This window comes from Delphinapterus leucas, chromosome 11 (assembly GCF_059928025.1).
Source record: "Delphinapterus leucas isolate spDelLeu-1000000601 "Yukka" chromosome 11, BTC_Dleu_Yukka2, whole genome shotgun sequence".
Classification (NCBI taxonomy): Eukaryota; Metazoa; Chordata; class Mammalia; order Artiodactyla; family Monodontidae; genus Delphinapterus; species Delphinapterus leucas.
In genome coordinates this window covers 86,973,161-86,989,317 of record NC_143139.1, presented here as the reverse complement: position 1 = coordinate 86,989,317, position 16,157 = coordinate 86,973,161, and the positions used below count along the sequence as shown (strand labels likewise).

At 42.1% G+C, this 16,157-nt stretch overlaps 1 protein-coding gene across 2 annotated transcripts in view; it reads right to left on the bottom strand.

Annotated features, from left to right (window-relative positions):
* RFX4 (regulatory factor X4) overlaps positions 1-16,157 on the bottom strand; it is a 91,290-nt gene that overhangs the window by 14,436 nt on the left and 60,697 nt on the right. For both annotated transcript variants that reach the window (XM_022599815.3, XM_022599818.3), the window contains 2 exons: positions 7,512-7,631; positions 7,011-7,172 (listed from right to left, as the gene is read on the bottom strand). In XM_022599815.3, the coding sequence (XP_022455523.1) occupies positions 7,011-7,172; positions 7,512-7,631 (282 nt within the window). The remainder of the gene's footprint in view (positions 1-7,010; positions 7,173-7,511; positions 7,632-16,157) is intronic.

The window sequence follows — 16,157 nt, the reverse complement described above, 5'->3', positions numbered from 1 at the left end:
TTGCTCCGGTTTTGGGCCAGCCTAAGCCTTTCTTAGTACCTTCCTGAGAAATAAGCTCCTTTAAGTACGTCTAGATTCTAGAGCTGTCTTTCCCTATACATTAGCCAGTATAAATTTAAATTAACTAAAGTTAAATACAATTAAAAATTCAGCTCCTTAGTCACACTAACCACATTTCAAGTACTCAGTAGCCTCAAGTGGCTGGTATCTACTGTTTTGGACAGCTCAGATTCACAAAAAACAAAAAAACGTTTCCATCGTCACAGAAAGTTCCATTTGAACAGCTTTGTTTCGGAGTATTTGTTACTAAACAAACATTTCCTGTAACCTTCAAAACTGAGAAGAGAAAGAAGATTTTATATCTATCTCCACTCCCACTGGCTATCATCTATCCTAAAGGTGGCTGTGCTTAAGGAGAATATTTGCTGAAGCTGAAAACCTCATCTGTTTGAGTTACACTTTACCAACAGTTCCATGGCCAAACTCTGACTGACAAAACTGACCAGGGGCAGCAAATGCATCAGTTCCCAGAGAGATAAGCTGATATGGCATGACCTGGCCCCTGTCCACCTCTGCAGCTTCCTCTCCTGCACCCTCTCCCTCGTTTATATACATCAGTCAGTCCTCACTATGCCAGGCTCTTTTCTGCCTCAAGCCTGTACACATGCTGATCCCCACTACCTAAAATGATCTTTTCTTCTCCCCAGCCTTTATGTGGCTGGCCCCTTGTCATACTCCAGGTCTCAGATAAATGTCACGTCCTCAGAGAGGCCTCCTCTGACCACCATCTATGATGGGTCCCTATAGCACTTATGACCATTCAAAATTATATATTTACCTGGTGCTTTACTTCTGTACTGACTCTCTTACCCACTAGAATGTAAGGATCATGAGGACAGCAACTGCGCCTGTTTTTCTCGCTTGTGTACCCCAGGGCATGGCACAGATTAGACGTGGAATTACTTTTTGCGGAATGAATGAACAGATGAATGAATGAGCAAATCCAAAGGTTCCAACATGAAGCCAAGCCCCTGGTGGTGTGAAGTCAGGGGCAGATTAAACAATCTATTTTCAACCCCAGCTTTTATTTCCTAATTTCATTCCTTTGGAGAAAAGGAGGCAGCAGGGATGGACGAGGAGGAATTCGCTGGCAGGGACAACTCTGGGGCTCTGTGAGTGAGTCACTGCGGCTCTGTGGCGGGGCCGCAGTGTCCACCAACTCCCACTCACTTCAGCTGCCCTCAGAATAACTGAGCTTTTGTTACTTGGAAAGACTAGCCGCCAGTTATCTTTGTTACATCCTCAACTGATGCAGAGAAGACGCAGCTGGGCAGGCCAGATGTTCTACAGTTAGGGCTATTTATGAGAAATTTGCCTTTATATTTCTTTAGGCATCCTAGCATCTCAATGATTTAATTTGCTGGTTTTGTGTTGCAGGGAACCCATGGTGGGAAGTTGAAAACATAAGTTTAATAGTTAACTTTTATTGTCATTGCTGAAGGAGGGAATACTTAAAATGACATCATAAACGAGGTCTTAGAACCCTTCGGGGGCCTGACTTGCACAGAGTGGGATCTTAACGTTTTGCTTTAAAAGACATTAAAGAATTGCAGCCCAGTGTCCTGTGAAGTGGGTTGCTCTGTTTGGAACCACCTGCCATGCTCCTGAAGAGGAGGAGCACCAGTTTTCCTTAAGGAAAGCTAAGGGGCTTCTCTGGTGGCGCAGTGATTGAGAGTCCGCCTGCCGATGCAGGGGACACGGGTTCGTGCCCCGGTCTGGGGAGATCCCACAAGCCGCGGAGCGGCAGGGCCCGTGAGCCGTGGCCGCTGAGCCTGCGTGTCCGGAGCCTGTGCTCCGCAACGGGAGAGGCCACGGCAGTGAGAGGCCCGCATACCGCAAAAAAATAAAAATAAAAACAATTTAAAAAAAGAAAGCTAAGGTTTCTGAACTTGCTGGGCCAGGAGGAAGGTGGCAAGCCCACAACATTAGAAAAAAAAAGGATAAATGGGCCAGATTCTACCTTGTGGAAATCTGTTGAAATGGAACCTTTTACCCAGTCTCTTCTCATGGCATTGCCACAGACTCTGACATACCCAACCAAAACTGGCCATGCATCAGGTGGTTTGGGGTGCTCGATATGCCTTCCCTTTTCCCTCTGACTTTTCAAAACAATTAATAAATACCATCCTAAAACATATTTAGAAATACATACAGGTATGGACAGAGAACTAGATACAGATATAGATGGGTGGCTGTTTTCCTAGTGAGTCATAACTCATTCTCACACTACTTTGTATTCACTAGTCCTTGTGTCAAAGGTTCCCAAAAGGTTATGTGCAATGAATTAATTTTCTCTTTGTGCTCACCAGACAGACATAATACTGTTCTCTTTTTCACAGCTGAAAAATGGGGAAGTGTCCATCAACAGTGAGACACTGCTACATGGAAGAGCTGCAGATACCTGATTGGCCCTGACTCTCAATGAGCTAAACTTGATGACACGTATATCATCTGAGCAATGATATTCAGAGTCCTAGAAGCCCAACAAAGTCACTAGATCACATAAAATTTCATTTAAGGCGTTAATAAGCTGTTTCAGCCAAGAGTTGTTTTGTTTTGTTTAATTTTCTCTACTACTTCTTCATTTCTTGCTTCCTGACTTGGGTCCTTTTAAAAAAATTGGTTTTGCTTTTTTTTTTTTTTTTTTTTTTAATTGTTAACCACTTTAGATACTTCTTGGAAAGTAATGGTATACAAATCAAGCAGTAATTTAAAGATGGAAATAAAAATTAGCTGGTCACGAAAACCATATGCTGAGTTAACCTAAAAAAAAAAAACATGGCAAATGCATTTTATAAAATTTATAATAATTGTTCTCCAATTTACAACATTATTCAATAAAAAACTGCACAAATTCCCAAACTTAAGAAGCCTACTATAATAGATTTCCTAAGATTTAGGTGTATATCATGGATAATTTGTGCTTTATATTGTAATAGCTATAAAACCATACATGTTGTTAGGAAATTATGTTTATGTTCCCTCCAAGACCATGACCCACAATGCATGCCAAGGTCCAGTCCAATTTAGCAATGGAGTATTTCAAAAGTGGTACTTGAGAAAAATATTACAGATAGTTTTATACAGGATAACATTTTTAATGCCCCCTGGAGATATCTGAGAACAAAGCTGGAATGTGCCAAAATCTTCAAAGGCTACACTCATCTGAAGAGAACCTGTTTCACATTCGTATTTCTAAGAAGCTACTTTTACGACTCCTGAACACATTGCACAGAAATCTCTGTACACATTTATGATATTCCTGTGCCTCTGACTATCACACCTGCCATAGCGTGAGGCCTCCAAATTGCTACAAAGAAAGCCAGCAGCAGGCTCACTAGCTGGCTGAGAATGATCATGAGATCCTAGAAATCTTTCCTTCACACTCCTCCTTCCCCTTATTTCCTTAGTGTCCTCTTGTTTGATCTGTTGCTACACTGGAAGAAAGGTTCCACTCAAATTGTTTCTGCTTCATAATGCAGAACTGTTTCATTTGCATTATTTCCCTGTTTATTTTAGAAGTAAGGATGTTATCACTGACTGACTGACATGTGTGTCTCCTGGGCGGTGGTGGGAGTACGTGGGCAGGATTATTCAGGTTAGTGGCTCCTAGCTGCTCTCACTGCCCTTCCTTCCTTAGTGAGGCAGGAGACCCCCAACTCCAGTCTCCGATGGACCCCTGAGCAGCTGCAGAGCTGTGAACAGTGCTTAAGTTCTTTTCCCTTTTTATTTTCAGCGAAAAACGTCGTTCTGTACTTTTCTTCTGGAGCCTTCTAAACAGGAACTACAACAACCCACTAGGGAGAGAACATGGGAGGGAGGTGGGAGGCGGTCAAGTTCTTTCTGCTCCAAGTAGAAAACTAAATGCGATTTGAAGTGCATCTATGTAAACAAATGCAGGGATGCTCACATCTGAATTTCCACAGAAGAGGAAGACTCTCCAGCTGTGGACCCAAAGTGAAATCATCACTCCATCTAATGCCAGTTGTTGACAACCCTGCTTTTTTTCATCACCGCTCTGAAGAACCCAGTCTCCTGAGCTGTCTCTGACAAAGGGCCACTGGGTTTGTTGGCACGTTTCTGCCCCTGGCAACGTGCAAAAGAGGGCAGGCACCTTATAGGCTCTTAAACATCTGTTCATTCCCTCTCTGAGTAGCTCTGGTTCTGGAAACTTTAGTGAAAGAATTAATCAAAAGACTCCTGGAAAATGACATGCTCTCTTGCCTCCAGGCCTCTGTACTACTTACTTCCTCTGCTTGGAATACCTTTTCTCTATTATTTGGCCCCCAACCAGACCATCCAAATAGAGGCTGGAAGCCCTGCTTTGTGCTCCCTAACACTCTGACCTTTCTCCCAACTCAGCACTCGTGACATTATATTGTAACTGCTGTCTTGCTCATCAGAACCCTAACCTCTCACAATAAACTCCCAGGGTAAGGGACCACGACTCACTTGTTTGTATCACCAGCTTTTGAAGTGTTTAGCTCACAGAAACCACTTGAGAAATATTTATTAGATAAATGAATAAATGGATGGACGTGTGCGTGAATGAGCAGATAAAAGCACCTAAATATGACAATCTCATCCTATTTGATCTTCAAAAATACATAATTTAGTTCCCAGTGTATTCTAATTAGAACTGGGATATAACTAGGCCCACGCTATGAGGGGCTGGAGGAAGATTCTAACCGGGAGGATACCCAGCTTGAGAGTCACTGTGGATGTCCATGAGAGGTGGGGAAGGCCTGAACCAGATGGCAGCAGTGGGCTGGGAAGGAAAGGGTGGGTCAAGATTTGTGTTAGAACAACTGGCCTTGGGAGGTGTGGAGGAGAATGCCAGCCGTCTCTCCCATATCTGTTTCCCCTTCCCTGCCTGGGAACCCTATCCTACATTTCCCCACCTCTCTTTACAGTTACATGAGGCCATGTGACTAAGTCCTTGCTGATGGAATCTAAGTGGAAGCGACATCCGCCAGCTTCAGGCCAGGGCTTTTTCGAGTGGGTCTTCCTCCTCCAGACCCACTCTCCATTTCCATTAGCTGGTTGCAGACCTGACAAAGCCCTAAGGCAGTGGTCCTCAAACTAGTCAGCCTCAGAATCACCTGGAGGCTTCTTGAGCAAATGGTTGGGCCCCACCCTACAGTTTATGATTCAGTAGGCCTGCAATGGGCTCTGGTAACGAGCATTTCCAACAAGTTCTCAGGTGATGCTGGTACTTCTGGTCCATGGACCACACTTTGAGAACCACTGCCCTGGGGTATGGTGGAGCCTCATATTGAAGGAACTCGTGTCTCTAAATGGTTGCATTAAAGAGAGCCTTCTCTCTGACGGAAACACCCTGCATGAAATAGATTTCCACTGTGTTAACGCCATCCATGTTTGGGTCTATCTGTTACAGTAACTTAGCCTATCCTAGCTAATACAGGAAGAGCTGAGGGAGAGGAGAGCTGATTTCCAGATTTGGTACTTGGGTAAATGAGGGAGTAGAAGATAATGAATTTAATTAGCACAGTCTTAACCAAGCTCTCCACTCCAGTCTGGTCTGTTCACCTGCCCCACCCTCACCCAGGGCCATCTAGCAGAAGGTTGTTTCTGCCTTTGGTTCCTCACTCCTCTGTTAGCTGAGTCCTTCTCGTCTTTTAAGGCTGCCTTTGAGTCTCACCTCTCTCCTGAAGACTCTCCTCTGCCTGCCCGGGTTCCGGTGGGATGGACAGGGTCTGCTCCTCCCTGAACTCCTATACCCCTCTTGGCTGCAGCCCTCATCTTGTAGGCACTCCTAACAGTAACCCCTTCTATCTGGATAGCAGTGCACTGTTAACAAAGCACTTTGGCTTTTCTTACCTCATCTAATCCCCACAGCAACCATGTGAAAAAACGTGGAGGTGCACACAAACACACACGTGCATGCACACACACACACGTGTGCACACACGCACTCTATTTATTATATTAGCTAACACTTACTGCAGATTCCACATCCAGTGTATCATTTCCACAAGTCTTGAGAGCAAGGACATTTGCAGAATGACTGAATGAATCAATTTGTTTATGACTGACTGTGGTGCCTGGGACCAGGAGTTTAACCCTTCTCCACCCTTTGCTTTTCCTCCTCCATAAAATGGAACAATAATTACCTTGCAGTGTTACTGTGAATATCAAGTGAGACAATTATGCAAGGGTCCTTTGTGCATGGTAAAGCAACATTTAGACACTAGTAACTAGCTATTATTATCCTTGTAACATTTCTTCCATTTTCAAACCTTGTCTTGGCATGCAAGATCCTGCAGGATGTGACTCCAACTTACCTTTCCAGGCTTGTAACCCTTCTTCATGACCACCTACATTTTAACCACTTTACCATTCCCCGAAAAGGCCCCATACTTCCTGCCCTGTGCATTTGCATACACTGTCCTCTCCCCAGAGGCCCTTCTGTAATACCTTTGTCAGTTAAAATCAAGTTTCAGCTCAAATCCCCTCCTTTGTGAGGTCTCCAACCAGATGGACTCTCCCCTTCCTTGGGGACCCTGTAGCATTAGCTTGAACCTCCATTATTGCCCCTGCCTTGATTCTGGCTACCATGGCTTAGCATATGACTTCCTGTCTCCCCACTTTCCAGAGATGCCTCTCAGTTTCTGGCTCATGGAGGGCTCCCTTTCTTGTTTTCAAGAATGGCTGTGTTCTGTGTTTTATATCATTTTAGTGACTTATTTTTTGTGGGGGGGCAGTGGGTGGAGATTTTATCATGGGCTTGATCTGCCAACTTGAAAACAGAAGCATAAGGAATACATACAAACTAATAAATGGATAACTGCAAGTCATCCATAAATCCAGGAGGATACTCAGATTTTGGCATTGTTTTGGGAGGGGGCTGGAGGGAGAATGTTTTTCCAGATAGCTCTGGCTTTAAACATCAACTCCCCACTCAAAGCCTTTGAGGGGCTGTTCATTACCTGTAGTGCTGAGGCCAGTGTACTCAGGGGATGGGTTGCTGACAGGGGAGGAGGGAGGTGGCACTTCCACGGACGTGGCAGATTTTGCTGGAGAAAACGATGGCACTGGTGAAGGGGTTGGTGGGGCAGCCTCCGTCAAGATAATCTCCTCTCGGACTTCTGCTATGGGTAGAGAAAGGGTGGGTTCTTAGAGCCAAAGGTCAAGGCAAGTTGTCTTTCAGGGACTTTTAAAAAGCAAATATTCTTTCTAATCTGTGTCATGTCACTCCTCTGCTTAAAACCTCTGATGGTTTCCCATCACCATGGTGGCATGCAAGGGAATTCCCAGGTACACACATGCCCACTCTCAAGAAGAAAAAGACATTATTGGTTTCCCACCATTTGACTTGTTCACCATAACTAAATTCTTTGGGATGCGGAGCTAAAGAAACACAGAGCACAGAAGTAAAGATACAAATCAAATTGACAAGGAGGACGATTCCCAGTGAAATGCCGGCTTACCGGTGCTTCCTTCTCCCTTCATGGCTCGCATGAGCTCACTGGCGCGCTCCTGGCAGTGCAGGGATTCTAACAGGTAGAGCACATAGTCATCAAACATCAAGTGAATTAGGTGAAAAGACCCTGGTGAGAGAAGATCCAAACAGAAAGGTAAGTCATGTCGGCTCGGGTGTGCCCCTCAGCCTGGTCGATAACACGTCAGACGGTGCTCTGACCCTCTGTCCTGGACCCTCATTCCCTCTCAGTTACGGATCACCTTGCGGTCAGAGGTTGCTCTCCTTTGTCGTCTCCTCACCTAGCCTGGTGTTTAGCATAAGGTAAGTGTCATTAACACTGTGGCAAGTGAGTCTTTTCCTTGCTCGATTTATTAATAGGACATCATCAAAAATGGTACCTATTGAGCCATCTGTCAAAATGCGCCTGAGCTCTCACATTCGCACAGGCGTCATCCTCGTCTGGGCACCCCTCACTTTGTTCAGCATTGCTTGACATAGTGTCTTGCATTTTTCTCTCTTCCACAAGTTTATCTTATTTCCCCAACTGGACCTAAGGATATTCACGGCAGGGACTTTGCCTTCTAACTCACTGGTGTCTACCAATGTACACAACATAATTCCAGGAGCATAACTGACACTTTAAATTAGCAACAACAGAATTATTTCCTTAAATGTTTCTGAGACTTCCGTTTAGCACATGGTTGTTACAAAAGGTATTATAATGGAAAAGATTTGGTATCCTCAAGCAGTATTCTTCATTTTAAATTTAGAGTAGATTACTTCATAAAAAGGGATGTGAACAATCATTTTAAAAGATTTTTCCCATGTGCCAGCCTTTGTGCTCAAAGTATTATATTCTCTAATTTAATATCTACCACTACCTTGTAAGGCAGGTGCTCTTACTCCTGTTTTGCAAAGTCAAGTACTTGTGCAAGATGACACAGTACATTACTTCAAAACTATCTTTTTTTTAAAAAAAAAATTTATTTGGCTGTTCCGGGTCTTAGTTGCAGCCTGCGGGATCTTCGTTGTGGCATGCGGGATCTTTAGTTGTGGCAGGCAAACTCTTAAGGCATGTGGGATCTAATTGCCTGACCAGGGATTGAACCCGGGCCCCCTGCATTGGGAGCGCAGTCTTAGCCACTGGACCACCAGGGAAGTCCCCCAAACCATCTTTTCTTGCACGTCATGCTGCCACCATGGACAGTGGAAGATCCACATACGGAAGGGGCCTTCATGTCTGCTGTCATGAAGACCTCACGGATGCCAGCGTCAGAGAGGCCAAGCCTTCATCTCTAGTCCCATGTTTCCACCTCTCAAAGGGACATCTCCACATGGGCATCCTGCTGTCCCATGAAGTGTCCAAAACGTCTCACCAACTATTTACAAGCTGCCCTCCTCTTCCTATTTCCCTTGAGTTTGCTTTTTTTAGAAGCCTTATGAGACTCTGGCATTATTTATTATCTTGTGATCCTAGCATCATTATCAACACCACTATTATTGTCATCATCATCATTGTCATCGCACCTCCCATTTATTGAATGTTTACTATGTGCCAAGAACTCTGCTAAGCACTTAACACAGCTCTCATCCTTTCACCAAACTGTGAGATAGGTGGTATTATCCTCTTACACACAAGGAAATGAGTCTCTCCATTGGAATTAAGTAGGGATTGGCCTCAGTTTGCTCTGGCTCCGAAAATCCGTTCCCATTTCCCCTACAGATCATCTGGTCCAGTCTCCTCATAGCACAGACGGGGAAAATAAAGAACATGGTCCCCAGAAGGGCCATTTGAGTTGGGCTCTATGCCTTTTCAGGTCTCAGAAATAAGGTGATGAGGGCCAGTTGGGGGCTTTTGGATGACTCCTCTTTGGTGGACTTTATTAATTTTCTCCTTTTTAGCTGCACCTGGCTTCTTTGTGCATGCACACACACACACACACACACACACATTCATTTCAGATAGATTGATTCTTTTGCTCCAGAAATGTTACAGAAGAAAATCCCTGGCTTAACTCTGAGGCCACTGGATGCCCTGCAGGTCATGCACATCTACACCAATACCCCGTCTCTCCGGAGCCTGCCACCACCTATGATCCTTGTGCCCACAGAGCTCCACGTCCACGTCCCCTGTCCTGCACTTTCTTCACCTTTTCCCTCCATCTCCAGGGTGCTGTGTCTGTTTTTTGACCCCACTTGGAATTCAGCAAGGTTCAGGGTTTTTTTGAGTCATGGTGAAATGCAGACTTCCAAGACTAAACTTTCCATCTACTTCCCCAAAATGAGTCCTGTGAACCGCTGAGGAGGTACAGCATTGTGGGTAACTGCATGGGTCTGGATCAAACTGCCCAGGTTGAGTTCCAGCTCTGCCACTTAGTAACTGGGACCTTGAATGAGCTGCTCCTCGAAAATGTTAAAAATAAAACCAGCCGTTTACTGAGCCCTTGCGCTGTGGCAGCCACTGGGTTAACTGCTGCAGATTTACTATTGCATTTAATTCTCATCACAACCATTTGAAATGAGCAATACCCTCCTTCTGCAAAGGAGGAAACTGAGACTTAGAGGAGTAAAGTAACTGTCCAATGTCACACAATTATTAAGTGGCAGACATGGAATTTGAATCCAAGACTGTCTGATTCTGAAGTTGTTCTTCAATCGTGCAATATGGCTCTCTAAAAGGGAAACAGTCAAACCTATTTTACAGAAGTACCATAAGGAGGAAAAGTATATACTAGATGCTTAATAAATAGTAACTAAGGTCCCTTTTGCTATTAATGTTCTAACACCCTGTGATGTGACTGTTTTGTTCATAGAGTCAAAGAAGTCAAAAGATAGCATCAAATACCTAAAAGGAAAAGGTCTCCAAAATGAAGAAGTATTTGCTGAGATTGTGGCTCTAAGTCAATAAGGATAGTAAGAGAGAAAGACACTATGAAACCGAATTAGAATGGAAAACCCTAGATAATAAAAATGGATTTAGTAGTTTTAGCACAGGCAGGCACCTTGGGTCATCTATACAGCACCCCTGTCTAATAGATAAAGAAACAAGATCTGAGGTGAAGACACTTGCCTAAGACCACACTGTTAGAAAACATCAGAGCTGGGTTTGGAGGCCAGTACTCCAGGGGAAGTGTTGATTTGGGGTTTCAAGCTCTCTTCCTAATGACTCTGATCAGTTACCCAATTGGTCTGATAATTTTCAATCATCTTTCAAACAAGGAGAGTTTGTAGAGCTACTGCTTCTTGCTTATTACTATTGTGCAAAGTGCTCTGAGTACAAAGGAAACTTAAAGCTCAGTCACTGACTCCACAAAAGCTACAGTGTCCTTAGCAAAAATCAATCCTTAAGATTATTAGGTAACAAACAGTTCAGTGCCAGGGTACACAAAGACTGATGAGAGGGAGAGGGGAAGGAGGCAGGGGAGGGAGAGAGGGAGAGGAAAAGAGAAACATCAAAGACAGACAGGATAGAGGCAATTATAGCTAACATTCCTGCTTTATTTCTTCCCTTAGCACTTAACACCATCTGCTATACTATATACTGAACTTATCTTTATCACGTGCCTCCCTACACTAGATTGTAAGCTCCATGAATGCAGGGATTTTTATCTTTTTTTTCTTTTCCCCACTGTTCTATACCCGGTGTCTAGAACAGTGCCACCAGGCACAGTAGAGGCTCAATGGTTATTTGTTGGATGAATGAATCAAATGAGCAAGCACTGACCACTTACCATATGCTCTGTGCTAAGCCCTTTTAATTTTCCAACAACACTATGAAGGGTTTTTTTAAATTTATTTATTTTTATTTATTTATATTTTGGCTGCATTGGGTCTTTGTTGCTGTGCGCGGGCTTTCTCTAGTTGGGGCGACCGGGGGACACTCTTCGTTGCAGTGCGCGGGCTTCTCATTGCGGTGACTTCTCTTGTTGTGGAGCACGGGGTCTAGGTGCGTGGGCTTCAGGAGTGGTGGCACGCAGGCTCAGTAGTTGTGGCTTGTGGGCTTAGTTGCTCTGCAGCATGTGGGATCTCCCTGAACCAGGGCTCAAACCCATGTCCCCTGCACTGGCAGGCAGATTCTTAACCATTGCGCCACCAGGGAAGTCCCAAGGAGGTATTATTATCTTCAGTTAACACACGGGGGAAATGAAGTCTCAGAGGATTTTAAACCACTTGCCTAAAGTTACAGAGCTATTGAGCATCAGAGCCCGTTATGGAAAAAGGTACTAGGATAGAGACAAAAGGAGACTGTTGTTGTTATATGGTAACATAGTTAATGGCATCTTATAGAATCAAAGCATTTCTTTTTTCTTATGAAAAGTTTCAAACATATGGAAAAGTATAAAGAATTTTAAGGGAATTCCCTGGCGGTCAGGAGTTAGGACTCTGTACTTCCAATGCAGGGGGCAGGGGTTTGATCCCTGGTTGGGGAACTAAGATCCTGCGTGCTGCACAGCACGGCCAAAAAAAAAAAGAATTTTAAAATGAACACCAGTGTACTCAACACCAAGCTTTATAATATTTTAACATTTTACCATATTTGAATCATATTTTTAAATTGAAGATAAAAATGAACCCCCTGTGTTCCCTTCCTTAATCCTGCTTCTCTGCTTCCTGTGTTCATGCCCTGATGTAATCACTGCCTCGAATCTGGTATTTACTGTTTACATGCATTTCTATACTCTTACTACCTATATTTATATATCCATAAAAACACATGATATTGTTTTTTATTTTCAAACTTGATAGAAATGGTACCATACTTTACAGAGTATTCTACAATCTGCACGTGATACTTTGGGTGTTTTTAGATCTATCCACAGTGACACATGTAGGTCCTGTTTAATGGCTATTGTGTGACTATGCCACGATTTATTTGTCCATTCTCCTGTCGATGAAATTTAGGTTATTTACATTTTTCACTATTGGAAACTGGCTCTAATGAATATTTTTTGTACCTGTTGCCTAGGTACAAAAAATACCTGGCTCTAGGACCAGAGGTGGAATCAGTGGGTCCAAGAGCACCTGCAATCTTAAGTCTTAACGAGATAGTGCCACGCTGCTCACCAAAATCTTCTACATCCTTACTGGTAGCGTAGGAAATACAGTATTTGCCATCTGAAGGGTATGAAATGTTATTGTCTTTATAAGTTGCAGTACCCTAATTACTAGAAAGGTCCACCTCTTTTCATATGATATTGCCCATTTGAATTTCCTCTTCTGTGAACTATTCATATTCTTTGCCCATTTTTCTAATGGGGTATTTGTCTTTTAGAAATGTATTTAGAGGGATTTATCATATATTCTGGATATTAATACTTTGTTCATTATATGCATTGCAAAATATCTTCCCCCTTTCTGTGGCTTTTTTTTTTTTTGGCCACGCCATGCGACTTGTGGGATCTTAGTTCCCTGATCAGGGATTGAACCCAGGCCCTCGGCAGTGGAAGTGTGGAGTCCTAACCACTGGACCACCAGGGAATTCCCTCTGTGGCTTTTATCTTTTAATTTCGTCTATGTTGTGCTTATTAAACAGAAGTTTAAAATCCGAGTGCAGTCAACTTTGCCAATATTTTCCTTATGATTTATCCTTTTTGGTTCTTTTTTAAAGAAATAATTTCCTATTCCAAAGTCATAAACTTACCATCCATATTTTCTTCTAAAAGGTTTTAAGTTTTGGGTTTTTTTTTTTTCATTTAGATGTTTCTTTTCAGAAGGGGAAAATTGTTTCTAGGGAAGGGGTCTAATTTTATTTTATTTATCCTAAAATGCATGTCCCAGAACCTTTGTCCACTGATTTTTAATGCCATATCTCTGTCACACAGATCATCTGTACAATCCTCTTGTTGAGACAGAAAGGCAAGAATTTGATGAGGCAAAGACAAGTTTCATGTCAGTCTGTCTTGGGCATCTCTGCTGTTTCACTACTCTTTGTCTAGCACTGTTAGATGACCACATTTTCTTACTCCTTAATAAACCTGAACATCAGGTAAGCAAGTCCCTATACCTGTTCTTTATTACTCAGCCTTTTGCTTTTCTATATGAATTTTAACATCAGATTTTCAAAATCAAAGGAAGAAAAAGTTAAGAACCAGATGGAAATTCCAATTGATTTATATATTTGAAGGGCATATCCTTTTCCAGATATGAACAGGGTATATTTCAGTAATATTTAAAAAGTTTTCTCCTTGAAGGTCTTAAAATAATTTTTGTTAGAATTTTCTTCTGGGCACATTTCTATTGCTGTTGTGAATGGGATATATAGATATAGATATATAGATACATAGAGATAGATATTTTCTAGTTAATGGTAAGAATGTAAATGATTTTTAAAAAACTGAATTCAGTAACCTGCCTGAATTCTTATTTGTTCTATTAGTTTGTAGATTCTCTTTTTCTTGTCAGCCATCATGACATGTCTAGAAATAAAGACAATTTTGTGTTTTCCTTTCCAATTCTTATATTTCATTTCCTTTTCTTATTGCATTGGCTAGGACCTCCAGTACGTATCTATCAGAAACAGCATTAGAAGGCATTTGTGTCTTATTCATGATGGGAATGGGAAAACTTCTAAAGTTTCACCATTTGGTATATTGTTTTCTGCAGATTGTTGAATGCTCTTTAACATATTAAATAAATACCCTTCTATTCCTAGTTTGCCAAGAGTTTTTAAAAATTATACTTGAAAGCTGAACTGTATCAAATATATTTTTCCTTTGTATCGATAGAGATGAACATATGACTTTTCTCTTTTAATTTGTTAATGCAGTATGTTAAATAGTAATTTTCTGACTTTGAATCATACTTGAATTCTTGGCATAGGCCTCATTAACCATGATTTAAAAAAAAATTTGCCCTGGATTTGATCTGCTAGTATTTTATTTAGAATGTTTTCATCTATATTTATGTGTGGTTGAGTCATAATATTCTTTTCTTCTACAGCTCTTCCAAGATTTTGAAACTGAGATTATATTAGCTTCATAAAATTAACTGTACAGCTTTCCTTCTTTTGTTTTCATGTTCATTTTCATAAAATAAGGATTTTATGCTTCTTAAAAGTTTAGTAAACGTTGCAATTTATGCCTGATGTTTATTGAGGGAAGAGACCTTTTCATTTACTGTGGTTATTATTTGATCTTATTTCTAGCATCCTGTTTCATATTTTGAGTTTACGATCCTTTTTCTAAGCTTCTTTTATCTTCTCAATTCTTGCCATTTAAGTTTTCACATTTTTCCATTTTTCTTTGGTAACTTATGATTCTATTCTTTTAGTGATGATCATATATCCAAACATCTATTAAATCCAAACTATAAATTTTTTTCAACAAAGTCTACAGTTATTTAGTATTTCAAGACGAAGACCTTAGCATGCGTTAACTATTCCTTAAAGATTCTCTCCCAACTACCCTGTGTTTTATTGTTTCCTGGAATTTGGTTTTACCTTCTTGAAACACACACAAATTAGTTTTTAAATTACAACCAAAAGTTAATTAAATTTGCTTATATATTTTAAAATTTCTCTCATCTTAAAACAGGGCTCCCAAATTCTTTGACACTCCTTCCTGGGAACATTGTGGTGGGGGTGTCTATGCACTTCCTTCAATCTTGGTAGGTTTGTGACTGCTTTGATCAACAGAGTAAGGGGGAGTGAAACTTTCACTTCTGAGATTGGGTCATAAAGGCAATGCGGCTCCCCCCTCGGCACACTCACTCATGGGGCCTAAGCTTCCATGTGAGAGGTTCAACTGGTCAGAGGCCACTGTGTGGTGAGGAAATTGAGCCACATGGAGAGGCCACCTGAACACACTCCAATCGGCAGTCCTAGTGTTCAAGTCATCCCAGCTCAGGCACCAGACACGTGAGGGAAAAAGCTTCCAGAGGATGCCAACCTCCAGCCGTCGATGAACTCCAGCTTTTGAGTCTTCCCCTCTGAGGTCCCAGACATCATAGAACAGAGACAAGCCATCCCCGCTGGACCCTGTCCAAATTCCTGACCCATAGAATCTGTAAGCATAATGCTGTTTTAAACCACTACACTTTTGTTAAACAACAACAATAACTAGAATATTGTTGTTTCTTGTATCCCAGACCTTAGCTATGGTTTTATTTTTCTTCTTATTGAAATCCATTCTTTAATTTTTCTTTTTTTTGCGGTTCGCGGGCCTCTCACTGTTGTGGCCTCTCCCGTTGCGGAGCACAGGCTCCGGACGCGCAGGCTCAGCGGCCATGGCTCATTGGCCCAGCCGCTCCGCGGCATGTGGGATCTTCCCGGACCGGGGCATGAACCCGTGTCCCCTGCATTGGCAGGCGGACTCTCAACCACTGCGCCACCAGGGAAGCCCCCATCCTTTAATTTTATTTAAGTGAAGTTCTATGGGTGCCATATAGTTCTCTTAGTTTTTGTATAACTGAATATGTCTTTGCTTTGCCCTCACTCTTGAATAATGGTTCACAGTTCTTTGTTCTCAGTACTTAAAAGATATTATTCCATTGTCTTCTGGCATCTCTTATTACTCATGATAGTCTAATTATTGTTCTTTTCTCTCATAGCTTAAAAAATTTTTTACTCTATCAATATGGTTTTAGAAAAACCATCAATGAGGGGTAAACAAATTTGTCTAGCCTTTTTGTGCCATGCATCTGAGCCCAGGATATT